The sequence below is a fragment of the Caretta caretta genome, chromosome 8 (genome assembly GCF_965140235.1).
Source record: "Caretta caretta isolate rCarCar2 chromosome 8, rCarCar1.hap1, whole genome shotgun sequence".
Lineage (NCBI taxonomy): Eukaryota > Metazoa > Chordata > Testudines > Cheloniidae > Caretta > Caretta caretta.
This window is the reverse complement of record NC_134213.1, coordinates 37188155-37203206: the sequence shown is the minus strand read 5'-3', so window position 1 is coordinate 37203206 and position 15052 is coordinate 37188155. Positions and strand designations below refer to the sequence as shown.

General features: G+C 45.7%; 1 protein-coding gene across 13 annotated transcripts in view; it reads right to left on the bottom strand.

Annotated features, from left to right (window-relative positions):
* The window catches only part of ANKHD1 (ankyrin repeat and KH domain containing 1), a 213748-nt gene that overhangs the window by 85910 nt on the left and 112786 nt on the right, over window positions 1-15052 (bottom strand). For all 13 annotated transcript variants that reach the window (XM_048862541.2, XM_048862545.2, XM_048862543.2 and 10 more), the window contains exons 8-10: window positions 4763-5000; window positions 4266-4457; window positions 2311-2420 (exon numbers count right to left, since the gene is read on the bottom strand). In XM_048862541.2, the coding sequence (XP_048718498.1) occupies window positions 2311-2420; window positions 4266-4457; window positions 4763-5000 (540 nt within the window). The remainder of the gene's footprint in view (window positions 1-2310; window positions 2421-4265; window positions 4458-4762; window positions 5001-15052) is intronic.

The following is a 15052-nucleotide window of genomic DNA, read 5'->3' as shown; positions in this document are numbered from 1 at the left end:
TGAAGACAACAGCCATGATTCACGCCTCATGGACTATAGCCATGAGGATTCCTCTAGATGCAATGTCAGCGCATCCACTGCCACATGAAGTCATGTCTTAGCCACCAGATTGCCTTTATCGATGAGGGCTTGGAACTGAGCCCCGTCTTCCTAAGGAAGTTTGTCTCTGAATTTGGAGTAATTTAAGAAGTCATAATTTGCTAACTATACCTGGTAGTTAGCAACACTGAACTGGAGACTAACTGATGAAAATACTTTCCTCCTCTAGAAGTCAAGGCTTTAGCGCTCGTCAGTTGCGGTGGACTTGTGTTGCTGTAACCTGGACCTCTCTGCAGCCACCTGCACCACTAAGGAGTTGGGCACTGGGTGGGTAAATAAAAACTCTGGACCCCTTTAGCTGGCACAAAATATTGTTTAAGGGTAGAGCTACAGGAAGCAATAAACCCTATATTATTCATCCATAACTAAAGCAACCACACAAAAAAAAATCCCTGAAAAAGGCCACAAAAACCCAACAATCAATTAGTCTCCCTGTACCTTGGTTCACCATCTGTAAAATGGAGATATTTTACTTCCTTATCTCACATGGGTTTGGAGAAAATACATACATTACAAGGTCACAATGCTCTCAGATACTACAGTAAGGGGGTGATATATGTAACTAAAGTAGATAGCCTTTGTATTGAGTTTGAATTGATGTCAATACATTAGGATAAGCTACTAAAGATGAGCGAGTTTATTCACAAGCATATGTTATGTCCTTTGCTGGATACAGAACACCAAGCATAGTGGCATCGCAATTCTCATAAGAGAGTTAGGAGGGAGCAGTCTCCCTCTGCTGCTGAGAGAAAAAGCCTGGGCCTGCCTATGAAAACTGAGGTGGTCTAAAACTAAATTTTCTTTCTAAAAGAACAGTGCTTTTGTAATTCACTAGTGCAGCATCACAGCCACGACTTTAAGTTTACCTTTTTTAAATAAATTTAATTTAAAAACTGCTGTTTCAAGTGTGGGCTTCAATAAGCATCTAAGTGATTGTTTAAGCAGCTTAATAAGGACACTGAAGACTGGGAGACTTGAGTTATTGTAATGATATTCTTTACATACCTTTTAATACTGTTTTTCTACAAATAAATCATTGTAAGTAGCTCCCACAATCAGTGTGGCTGTGTTGTAGAGAGAGACAATTTAAGAAATTCAAGTTCAAAGTTTCAACAGGTTACTATAAATAAAGTTCAGAAACTGAGTGAAGTTCAGGCTTCCAATTCCCTGAGCTATTTGTAAGTTAGTGAAAGAGCTATAGAAGCGGGATAGGGAGAAAGCTAACACCTTAAACCTATTGAAGAAATGGAAGGAAAGTAATAAGTAGTGTTGGACTCCAAAGACAGCCCCAGCCTAGAAGGATGTAGACTGAAAAAGGTTCAAGGGTGGAGGATCCACAAGAATGCTCTAGTGCTCCTCAGAAGGACTATTAAAAGCAAAACAATTACGTTTTGAACACAATTTTAAAAAAAATGAATAGTGAGATACCTGTAGCTGGCAGGTACACTGAAGCAGCAATTTTAAGCCCTCCAGCTGACTGGCATCAGCAATCATCAATAAACCCAAAACAGCAACCTAACTTACTGTTTAATGGATATACTATGCAGAACACAACAAACAGAACCTGGGAGTAACATGGGAAAACCATGGAAGTGGCCTAGAAGGCAAACAGACATATACTAGGATGTGGTATACAATTCCAATATACTCTGGCCTTTGGGAAGGCATTTGTTGCACATTTAGTCTAAATTTTGAAAGCTGTGCTATAGAAAGAATACCAAAATGATAGAAAGTGTCCAAAGATCAATAAAAAACCCAATTTAAATGCCCGTGAAGTTTAAAATGTAGAGAGTAGTCGTCCCAAAAATTTCTAATCCAGTACTGGAAACTCAGGATTCTGGGACATGGATGAAGAATAAGACTGGTAGAACTAAAAGAACAGACAAACTATACCTTGCAGAGTACTGAGTCCCGTGGTGCATTCTGCCAAGGGCAAGAGTGAACTATTACAAAATCCAAGAATTTACTAAGTATTTAACTAATGGATGCATCAATATTTAGTGCTATTCCTCTTAAACTGGGACAGATGTTACAGGCTTTCAATCCTCCTTTTGACTAGTACCACCAATGTATACATATGTTAACACTTGCAAAGCTTTCTTCTTGCTTTATATTAAGCACTTAACTCTTTTTCTGTAAGAAAGGTAAAAGTAAATGCTAAGTTTACAGTTAAAATATTTTCATGCACAAGATACACATGAAAAGTCTTACTAAATCAGCACCAGCTTGAAGCAATACGTCTGCAACATCAGTATGTCCATTTTCACAAGCATAGGTCAAAGCTGTGTCTCCTGTTGCTGTTGTAGCATGGACATTCGCTCCTATAAAAGCAACATACGTTTTACTGGTTACTGTAGATGTCCTCTCACCCAAATATTTTATCTGAGTGATCCCACTAACTGTTAAAACCTAAAAAAAAAGCAACAGATCTTCCTTCCATGGCAACTGAAGCCATGTTCTACTTACTGCCAACAGCACTGTGCCTAACAGGGAAAGAGACCTGAGACACAGAAGTAGAGTCAGGAATTTGTGGCAAAAGAAGGTTATGGCACATTTGACAGCAGTTAAAGTGGTGAACAAAACCGTTCAACTCACTCACTGCAGTACTGATGGGCAGCAGCATTTCCCCCCCCCAGTGCTGAAGATTTCAGTTCCTAAATCCATGTCTGAATTCAGGCTTTGTTTCTTTTCTGAAGTCTGGTTCGACAACCTAGAGTAGGGGTGAGCAAACTAAGGCCCAGGGTCCGCATCCGGCCCTGCACATGTTTTAATCCAGCCCTCAAGTTCCTGCTGGGGAGCGGGGTTGGGGGCTTGCCCCATTCAGTGTGTGCCATGGCTCCATGCGGTTCCCAGAAGCAGCAGCATGTCCCCCCTCTGGCTCCTATGCATTGGGGCAGCCAGGGAGCTCTGCATGCTGCCCCCGCCCCAAGCGCCATCCCCTGCAGCTTCCATTGGCTGGGAACTGCTGCTTCCGGGAGCTGCAGGTGCAGCGCCTGCGGACGGGGCAGCACACAGAGCCACCTGGCCGCACCTCCGCGTAGGAGCCAAAGGAGGGACATGTCACTGCTTCCAGGAGCTGCTTGAGGTAAGTGCCGGCCGGAGCCTGCACCCCTGCCCCCTCCTGCACCCCAACCCCTGCCCCAACCCTGATCCCTCTCCCGCCCTCTGAACCCCTCGGTCCCAGCCTGGAGCTACCTCTTGCACCCCAAACCCCTCGTCTCCAGCCCCACCCCAGAGCCCCCTCCCGCACCCTGAACACCTCATTTCTGGCCCCACTGCAGAGCCCACACCCCCAACCTGGAGCCCTCATGCACCCCAACCCCCAATTTTGTGAGCATTCATGGCCCACCATACAATTTCCATACCCAAAGTTTGCCTACCTCGACCTAGAGTCTATTAACCTATGCACATTATCCCAAAACCCAGTTACTACCACACTTTCCTGCAGTGTGGGAGACCCATGTTCAAATCTTTTCTCCACATCAGACAGAGGGAAGAACTGAACCACAGTTTCCCGCATCCCAAGAGAGTACCCTAACTAGTGGGGTAAAGGTTATAAGATGTCCTCCTCCTTGTAGGCTTTTGTTTTTTTTTAATTTACTTATTTGTTTTTGTCAAAATGCTCAAAATAAAAACAAGTGTTTGGGTTTTTTTTTAAGACTGGTCAAACTGAAATGTTTTGATTTGGTCAGTTTGGTCAAAAGCTATTCAGCAAATACCACAAATTCACAAATAGTTTCAGGCTGAACAAAACCATATTTTACAGAATAACTTATTTGCCCCAAAACACTCAGAGTACAAAAGCAGAAGTAGTCACTGTTAATGTTGTGTGTTAGAGTGCACGCTTAATGAAGACTGAGTACATATTTAGTTTTTGGTATCTACTGGATGGAAGCAAAAGCCTCATGGATTGTTGGACTGCATAGCTGATACTGTTCAATTTAGACAATATAAATTTGGAAAAGAATGCAGAATGTCTTTTCTCTTAGGTTGTTCCATTCTTTTAAGGTTTTGGGAAGATGGAGTGTGCCCTGCTGCAACTTTAATTGCCAGTAACTGTAGTTATTTCCTAATTTATACTTTTTTTTAAATTAAAAAAAATTAATTTAATTAGCATTTTTAAGCTAAATCTCCTGTAAGTCAACCTGTCATTTATATCAACATACCTGCTGCCAATAAATATTTCACCAATTCAAGGTGTCCCTCCTGAGCAGCTTCCATTAAAGGTGTAGAGCAACCAAGTTCTATATCAGCTCCTGCCTTAATAAGGAAATCAGCTACTTCAGAAAATCCTCCACAGCATGCCAGAGTAAGAGCTGTTTCTTGCGTTTCTTCTGTCTGTGCATTTATATTTGCTCCTATGAAACAAATTATCTGTTAATCTGTCTGGCCAGACAGACAAATCATATAGGCACTCATCTTCCCGCTTTGCCCCTACCCCATAGCCCTTAGCAAGAGATCAGTGTAGGATAGTTCTACGTTATTCCTATACAGTAACTGTCAAGTCAAAACCACGTGCTAAATCCTGAGCCATCACACACGAACTAGCAGGGTCAGTACTTAATCATTCAGAATAAAAGACTATAAAAGAATATGTAATTTAAACTACTAAAAAGATGTAATTTACAGTACAGTAATTTATAAGATGAAATTGTTTTCTTACCCTGTGCCAGTAACAGTGCTACCATCTCCTCATGCCCTTCACGTGCAGCTTCCATCAGTGGAGTATAACCTTCATCATTAACTTCCTCAAGATTTGCTCCCCTTTCTATCAGTAGTGCAGCTAGCTCCACATGTCCACCACAAGCAGCTAGTGTAAGTGGAGATTCAAATGAATCCGCAGGCATATTGACTTGAGCACCACTATCTAGAAGCAAACGAGCTACTTCTACATGTCCATCCTAAGAGCAAAGTAAAAGTTAAAAAGAAATGAAATCAGAAACATCCCAATTTAACAAAGGACACAACTGTCAATAATGCTATCATACAAGTCCATTTTCAGACCCTGATAAGATCTACTTTCAAGAAGACGTCTGAAAATTAAAACAGTGCATTTGTCCTACTTTGAAAAATATCTTATTTCTTTTTCTAACTAAAAACCTCATATAACATTAATAATGGTAACACTTTTGCATAATAATCTGAAGACTACTATATTTCACATCCAATCAACTAGGAATTGTGTAATTTAGAAATAAAAAGAGCCTGATCCTTTATTTTATATTATTAGAGCTTTGGGGCTAGAACCACACCTTTTGGGCACTAGGGTAATACCGCTAGTAAATAATCCAACACACAATTACCAGACAGAGTTTAGTATAGTGAGTAATCCCACTGAAATCAGTAATGACTACTCCCAATAGTAAGCAATTAATCCAGTAAGAAATTTGCTTTTCCGTGATTGGCTTATCACCAGTATGGGCAAACAACTAACTAGCAGCTTCCATACCAAGGGAAGAAAAGTAACTATGGAGAAGTTAAAATGTGTTACAGCAAAGTGGCAAGAGGGGAGAAACTGGGAGAATGAAGGAAAGGAGACCAAACAGCTGTTGGGACCTCTTCACGAAGGAAGACGACCTAGGGTTGTCATAGAAGAACCCAAGAACTCACCAACTGAAGGCTACATCAGCCAATATATGCAAATACAGCTGGTAACATCTCAAAAATGTAACTGTGCTCAGGTGGTGGCCCGGAAGAACTCCTCCACTAAAGATTTTTTTATGGCCTGAATGGTGCGTGGTTTAGATAAAAAGCTCAAAGTTTCTCTGAGCAGGGAAGACCACCAAACGAGTACTAGCACTGGATAAAGAATCCGACTGAGCAAGATCTGGATGTTTTCTGATTTTGCAAGACCTTTAGAACAGGGACCAGCATTTGAGGAATGGTTTGGGAAAGATAGGCCTTGAGTATTTGGCAGAGGGTTCACAGAATGCCAATGGACCTGGAGGTTGGGGAGCAAAATATCCTGGTTAAGGTGGAAGACTGAGATTACAATGGGAAGACGACTGGGGCACATTTAGAGAACTTTTCTCTTTATGGAAAATGAGGCATGAGGGTTTCAAGATGGGGCTGTGAGCTCCTACAGAGTCTCTAACAAAGTTAAAGGCCACAGGAAACAGTGTAATAACGAAAGTAGGTTCAAATGTGTCTGAGCAGTAGACACTCTGTACTTGATTTGGCTCCAGCAAACAGTGAGACTTACACGGGGTCTAAGGTAAGAGACTACTTTAAGGAACCCGATTATGAGAAGGAAACCCCAGTCAGAACTCTCTTATGGAGCAGGAGGTTTGTCTCCACTAGCTGAAGTTCCTTTGGCTGACAAATGATGTCAGCAAGGGGTGCATCTGAAATCAATCCCGAGTGTTGGTTACACTTGCTATTAAACAGCAATTGTGTTTGACTCTGTTTCAGGAACTACAGCTAACAGTGTTCAACTCAATTTATCACTGGCTACACTTGCAGCTGAACAGTATTCCAGCACTGGGAAACAGGTGCAGCTGTTTCCAATACCTGTTGATAGCAGCAAGCATTTTTGCTCATATCAACAAGGCATCTGGATACTAGCAGAGAACACACGCTCAAACTCACTCTGGAAGAACTCCAGATGGAGATAATAATGGACCTCCAGGCTACAATCCCATGGAAACTAAGAGAGACTTCACTTCATAGAAAAAAAAAAGATAGTACCCTTCTCTCAGTAACAAAAGAGGACACACCTGGTAATCCAGAACTTAGAACTGAGGGAGGTTTCATAAGCAAGGATATGAGACTGAGGAAGATTTGGTCAGGATAAAGGAGAAGCCTTTGGAACAGCTAAAGACCCATGAACTAGACCAGTCTCAGATGCTCTACACCCACATGAATTGGCAGCTAAGTTCCCTCTAAGCTGCTCGGCTGCGCAGCAGGGAGAGGTGTTTCTCTCCCGGCTGAGCTGCCACGCAGGCGCGTAACGGGGAGAGGTGCCTCTCCCCCAGCCCCGGACCGCTGCAGCGAGAGGGGGTTGGGGGAGTCCTCTCTCCCTGCCACAGCCCCAGGACAGCCTTCACTCCAAACTCCTCATCTCCGGCCCCACTCCAGAGCCTGCATTCCTAGCCAGAACCCTCACCCCCACCCCCTAACCCTCTGCCCTAGCCCTGAACCACCCTCATCCCACACCTCAACTCCCTCATCTCCAGCCCCACCCCAGAGCCCACAGCCCTAGCCAGAGCCTCACCCCCCCGCTGCAGCCCAAATCTATATCCCAACCCTGAGCCCCCACCCACACTCCAAATCTCTCAGCCCCACCCCCACCACACATCACCTCCATATTGGTGCACACAAAAGTCATTCTGCACATGAATGTAAAAAAATTAGAGGGAACATTGATCAGCAGGCATCAATCCTTTTCACTTTTTGCAGACCCTGTTATCAGTAAGAGGTGAGGAAAAGGTGTGAACTCCATTCCCCACTAATGACAAAGAATACATGCTGTATACAGGCCTTGAGGTCCAAGTATATATGTTACAGTATCTCGGAAAGTTGTAGCTCAAGGAAAAGAGGTCTAATGAGCGGGGCTGACCACGACTACTTTTTTGAAGACCAACTAGTGGACAGACCATTTTCTTGCTCATCCAGACTGACATTCAGATGCCTGCATGTGCAGGGCACTGAGGGTAATTAAATTTTTCTCCACCTGCGTGGAAGAGAACATTGAATTTTGTCTGGAAGGAATGCTCTGGGCTTGAGCTTGATGATTCACCTAAGCCAATACAGTCGTGTGGGATTCACCTGATAAGGACATAACAGAAAGCAGATCTCAGGGGCCTCAAAAGCCAACCTGATGAATTCCTGCTTGTGAAGGAAACACTGAGGTTCTCTCTTCAGTTTTCAGAGGAACAGCCGTGTTAGTCTGTATTCGCAAAAAGAAAAGGAGTACTTGTGGCACCTTAGAGACTAACCAATTTATTTGAGCATGAGCTTTCGTGAGCTACAGCTCACTTCATCAGATGTTTACCGTGGAAACTGCAGCAGACTTTATATACACACAGAGAATATGAAACAATACCTCCTCCCAAGAGGCTGCTCGGCAGCTCTCCAACACGAGTTTCTACAAGCCATTACCCTATGATCCCACTGAGAGTTACCAAAAGCAACTACAGCATTTGCTCAAGAAACTTCCTGAAAAAGCACAAGATCAAATCCGCACAGACACACCCCTGGAACCCCGACCTGGGATATTCTATCTACTACCCAAGATCCATAAACCTGGAAATCCTGGGCGCCCCATCATCTCAGGCATTGGCACCCTGACAGCAGGATTGTCTGGCTATGTAGACTCCCTCCTCAGGCCCTACGCTACCAGCACTCCCAGCTACCTTCGAGACACCACTGACTTCTTGAGGAAACTTCAATCCATCGGTGATCTTCCTGATAACACCATCCTGGCTACTATGGATGTAGAAGCCCTCTACACCAACATTCCACACAAAGATGGACTACAAGCCGTCAAGAACACTATCCCCGATAATGTCACGGCTAACCTGGTGGCTGAACTTTGTGACTTTGTCCTTACCCATAACTATTTCACATTTGGGGACAATGTATACCTTCAGATCAGCGGCACTGCTATGGGTACCCGCATGGCCCCACAGTATGCCAACATTTTTATGGCTGATTTAGAACAACGCTTCCTCAGCTCTCGTCCCCTAAAGCCCCTACTCTACTTGCGCTATATTGATGACATCTTCATCATCTGGACCCATGGAAAAGAAGCCCTTGAGGAATTCCACCATGATTTCAACAATTTCCATCCCACCACCAACCTCAGCCTGGTCCAGTCCACACAAGAGATCCACTTCCTGGACACTACAGTGCTAATAAACAATGGCCACATAAACACCACCCTATACCGGAAACCTACTGACCGCTATTCCTACCTGCATGCCTCCAGCTTTCACCCTGACCACACCACACGATCCATCGTCTACAGCCAAGCTCTGCGATACAACCGCATTTGCTCCAACCCCTCAGACAGAGACAAACACCTACAAGATCTCTGTCAAGCTTTCTTACAACTACAATACCCACCTGCAGAAGTAAAGAAACAGATTGATAGAGCCAGAAAAGTTCCCAGAAGTTACCTACTACAGGACAGGCCTAACAAAGAAAATAACAGAACGCCACTAGCGGTCACCTTCAGCCCCCAACTAAAACCCCTCCAACGCATTAAGGATCTACAACCTATCCTAAAGGATGACCCAACACTCTCACAAGTCTTGGGAGACAGGCCAGTCCTTGCCTACAGACAGCCCCGCAACCTGAAGCAAATACTCACCAACAACCACATACCACACAACAGAACCACTAACCCAGGAACTTATCCTTGCAACAAAGCCCGTTGCCAATTGTGCCCACATATCTATTCAGGGGACACCATCACAGGGCCTAATAACATCAGCCACACTATCAGAGGCTCGTTCACCTGCACATCCACCAATGTGATATATGCCATCATGTGCCAGCAATGCCCCTCTGCCATGTACATTGGTCAAACTGGACAGTCTCTACGTAAAAGAATAAATGGACACAAATCAGATGTCAAGAATTATAACATTCATAAACCAGTTGGAGAACACTTCAATCTCTCTGGTCACGCAATCACAGACATGAAGGTCGCTATCTTAAAACAAAAAAACTTCAAATCCAGACTCCAGCGAGAAACTGCTGAATTGGAATTCATTTGCAAATTGGATACTATTAATTTAGGCTTAAATAGAGACTGGGAGTGGCTAAGTCATTATGCAAGGTAGCCTGTTTCCTCTTGTTTTTTCCTACCCCCCCCCCCCCCCCCCCGATGTTCTGGTTTAACTTGGATTTAAACCTGAAGAGTGGTCAGTTTAGATGAGCTATTACCAGCAGGAGAGTGAGTTTGTGTGTGTATGGGGGTGGGGGGGATGTGAGAAAACCTTGATCTATGCAGGAAATAGCCTGACTTGATTATGTAAAGAGTTGTCACTTTGGATGGGCTAGCACCAGCAGGAGAGTGAATTTGTGTGGGGGGGTGGAGGGTGAGAAAACCTGGCTTTGTGCTGGAAATGGCCCACCTGTTGATCACTTTAGATAAGCTCTTACCAGCAGGACAGTGGGGTGGGAGGAGATATTGTTTCATATTCTCTGTGTGTATATAAAGTCTGCTGCAGTTTCCACGGTAAACATCTGATGAAGTGAGCTGTAGCTCACGAAAGCTCATGCTCAAATAAATTGGTTAGTCTCTAAGGTGCCACAAGTACTCCTTTTCTCTTCAGTTTGTAGTTCACTAATAATTTCTTCACTGAGGAAGTTAGGCCTGCCTCTCCTTAGGGGAGAAGCATATCTTTGATAACTCCTTCAAGGTACAGTGTAAACAGCTGGGTGCCCTTAAAAGTAAGGGCAAGGAGACAAGGCTAGTAGGTGATCTCTCCCTCCCCAGGGATGGATCTACATTGCTCTCTGGGCCAAGGTGGAGGTGTCCAAGACATTGACCTCAAGTGGGTGTAATCTTGGCCATATTAACACCAGTGAAGCACATACAGTGGTTCCTGTCTACCACAAATTACAGCATGGAGCAAACGCTTTGTCTGGTTAGATCTCAATAAGCCACTGGATGGCTGTTCTAGGGGGGTAGAAGGCACAGAGCTGTGCACCAGCAGTTTGAATTATTGTATAGCATACCCTCTCCCCCCTTCTACCTTCCTTCTGGGAGGCAGAGTCCCAGTGGTTAGAAGGGAAGAGAATGAGTCCCATTTTGAGATAGCCAGAGGTCACAGAAGTCAGGATCCAGGCTGAAGAGCCCAAGGAGGTTCTTTGGTAGGTACTCCTGGGAGAATTCTGCACCAAAAAACTAAAAATTCCAAGCACAATATTTCCAAATTCTGTTAATTTCTGCATATTTTGTCAAAACACAACTTTTTTTCAACTATTTTTGGTCATTAATTTCAAAATATCTGTCAGCAAGTACGTCTGTAACAATACAGACAACAAAAAAGATTCAGGAAATGTTTGACAAATAGCTTCCTTACAGAACTCTGAGTAATAATTAATTTAAACTACAGTACTGAACTGTATTTCCCACATCCCTCAGAAGCAGTGCAAAGACTTTGGAATCAGCGGTAACAGAGGAGCTGAGGGAGAGGGAAGTAATTGCTGGGAAGAAGCCTGTTGTGAACTTGGAGGGTTGTTGTGTATGGTTGGGAAAAGTATGGAACAGGTTTTTTTGAGGGGGTGGGGAGGGATTGTTAGGGAGCTTCCCCCATGCAGATCCTGGCTGACTCCTAGCTTCTTCCATTCAGTCAGGCACACCTGCCCGTGTCCACATGTGTCCCTCCACCCCCATTCCCCCATCCCCCTGAAGCCCTGCACCCCTTCCCACATCCCCATGTGTCTGTGCCCCTACTCAGCCACACCACCCCGGTCCCCATGTGGCCCTGCAACTCCACTCCCCCACCACCACTCCCATTCAGCCCCTGCCCCAGTCTGCCCTCCCACACTAGCCCTTACGAGCCTGTCTATGACCTCCCAGCAACCCCATGCTGTCTGTCGCCTGACCTAGCCCAAAAGGCACTGTGAAGAAGGAAGGTGTGCTCTCTCTTTCCTAGCTGGACCGGAGCTGCTGCTCTGTTCTAGTGCCACAGTGCCCTCTGGTGAGCAAAAGGTGGAACTGCAGCAACTGTCCAGCAGAAGCTTTTTTCTGTGCAAAAAATTAAAAATATGCGCAACTCAATTATGCGCACACACAGTGGCACAAAATTCTCCCAGGAGTGGATCGTGAAGACACTGAATCAGATGAGGACATGATCCACTTTACATAATATCTGCTATACAGCAGTGGATAGGCAGAATCAGCACTGAGGTTCAGCCCTAGAAGAAAATAAGGCACTTGTTCTCATTCTGATTTCTGTTCCTCCAGAGAGATTAAGGTTTTTGTTAGATAGGAGCCCAATTAACTTCACTGCTCCAAAATGACCCTGAGGGTTTTTGGAGGAATAAGAAAGTGAAAGGAAAAAGAAACCCAGGACACAGTGAGCAAGTCAATCAAATTCTAGCTCACCTTTTTCAGAAGACACCATATAGGAGGAAGGAAAGGATGATGTTCCTCTCCACCTCGAAGAGTAGGAAAGGGTCCAAGGAGTGTGCTTGCTGTGTACATGGAGCTCTGAGTAAGTTTTCTTGAAAGGAAGGTGTGACAAAGTGGGAATTTGTAAAAATATTTTTACGATGCATGTGTGCGCCTCAGTTTCCTCCCACACCTTGCGTGGTTACCCAGTGGGGGGGGAAGGATTAAGTCTGCTCAAGGTAGAACATGACACACAGGTGTCTCACCTAGCTGTCCGCACCATTAAGGAACAGGTTTAAGTGATCCAAATCAACAGAGGATCCATGAAGACAGACACCTTAATGACTGAACAATCCACGCCTATCAGGAGGAAACCCTGGCCAATGAGATGTGTGAACTAAGATTGAGAACAAAGAGGAAAAGGTGTCAGGTGATGCGGAGAAGGACAGCTCTTTGAAGGGACTCAGGAGCTCACCTGGGTGGACAAAAGGACAAGAGATGGAGTCGAGCGGGAGTCCATCACAGCTTGGCTGGCTCATCATGGCATTGGTTTGACTGGGATGGACTATGGCTTAGCTTCTGCCTCTCACTGATAACATAAGGACTTTCAGATACTGTAGGCCACGTGACTAACAAATTGTTACCTTGTTTTGAAAAGGTTGCCTGTGTCACTGTAAATATTCAGAGCAGTGTGCCCTGAAGGGGTACAATACAAGCTTCCAGCAAGTCTGGCATGACTGGATTCACTGGAAGGAGTCACAGAGAGAGACAGGGACTGCTGATGCCAAAGGCCCAATCTTGAAGGCCATAGGTCTGCCCATGGAACTATGTGGGTCCTTGGGGCCTGTCACATTAAAGAGATCGCTCCCAGGAGACTGGTTACAGGCAGGGGCATAGGCTAGACCTTGTGACTCTGTGACAGAAGGCAAAAGGTAATTTGTTAGTGAGACCAAGGAGGCTGCAAAGGCCTGATCCATCCAGGCTATAGGGCTCCTGATTAATGGAATCCCTTATTGTGACAGAGTAGGCGAAGACTTACCTTCAGCATGTTTTGTAAGCTCACAGTTGAGTCTAGGCCCTCCTAGAAGTTTCTTTAAAGGGGGTTTTGGGAAAAAGGGGAAACTTGGGAAGAGCTGTGGATATCCAAAGACCACAAAGGGCAGTGGAAGAAGAGTGTTCACCTGGTTCAGAATTGCTCCTACTCTTGGTTGGATCTGGTGGCTGCAGCTTCAAGTAAGACCACAGTGGAAATGGGGCCAGAACTGGCAGAATGGGGTGCTATTGTTAGCACTTCCTAGGTATTACTAGAAAGAAGTTTCCTTTGTCCTCTTCTGTTCTATGTTAGATCCAGAGCTTCAACAATGCCTGGAAAGACTGTGTCTCAGCAGAGGCAAGATAACTAAGGAAGCCTGTCTGCACACCAGAAGAAACTAAGTGAAAAACACCCTCTATTTGGATTTGATAGCACTTGTCTGACAAATGAGGATACATCCAATTTATCAAAACTTGTGACAGTCACACCATAAAATAAAAATGTAAAGTTTGGTTTAGCAATATCCGGATATTTAAATATTGACCAATATTTCCATTCTTATATTCCTTTTGTGAATCTTCTCCATCAGCCAGTTGTCACTCTGGCACCTCGTCTTACCAGATGACAACTAAGGCTGTGATTCTGTGACCTCCATGACTTCTGCAGTGGCCGGTGCAACTGGCAAGCACCTCAGGCAGTCCCTAGGCCAGTCGCGCCAGCTGCGGCTGGGGCAGTCTTGGGACACTGCCCGCCGCAGGATAAGTTTGGGTGTGGGAGGTGGCTCAGTGCTGGGGTGTGGGAGGGGGTGAGGGCTCTGAGTGGTGCTTACCTTGTGGGGGGGGCGCCTCCCTGGAAAAGGCAACATGGCCGCAGTTCCCAGCAAATGGGAGCTGTGGGCGGAGGCAGTTCGTGGAGCTAGGAGCTTAGGGAGGGACATATCACCGTTTCTGAGAAGCCAGGTAGGGAGCTGCCAGTCCCACCAATCCTGACCCCAGCACCAGCGGGGGTCCTGGGCTGCCACCCCAATCCCCAAGCACCCGCCTCCTCCAACACCCGTGGGGGTCCTGGACCGTCAAGCACATGCCCCCGAGCATCCGTGGCGCCATCCGAGTCGCCCCCCACTTGAACACCCACGGCACTCCCAAGATTTAATCAGGGGTATAGCACAAGTCATGGACACGTCATGGGCTGTGAATTTTAGTTGACTGCCCATGACCCTTCCATGACTTTTACTAAAAATACCTGTGACTAAAATGTAGCCTTAATGAGGACACTGCATCCTGAAAACCAAACTGCAGTGATTCTCTCTAAAGAGGTCCCTTTTTGGGGTGGGGAGGCTTTACTTTCCTTTCCCCATGTGAGTCACAACAGCTCCCATCCAGAGCAGGAAGTGACTTATCAAGGGTGCTGGGTGGCTCACATTTGGGACAGCAGCAGGATGGCTGCCTCCATCACTGAAGGAGCCTATAGCAGCTTGGAGTGAAACAAGGCTCCTCAGGGCTCCTCACCCTCCCTCTCTCCCAGGTCCACAGCCTCTCACTCCCACAGGCTCTGGAGCATTTAAAATACAAGGAGCTGCAGCTAGCCAGGTGTCCAGGTCAGGAGAGCAATAAGGGGAGTCCCAATGGTCAAAAAAGGAAGGTGGGTAGACAAGCTGGCTGCTGTGGGGCTGGTATGCATTCCTTCCTCCTACACTCCGCCCCCCCCCCCCCCCCCCGCCCCTGGCCCTTGACCACTGGGGACTCCCTGTGTGCCCTCCCCACTGCTGCAGCCCCACTTTGCCACCCCTCCATGTCCCCCCCGCAGGGGCATGCCTCACACTTTGAAAGCCACTAAAAGACAGTTGCACC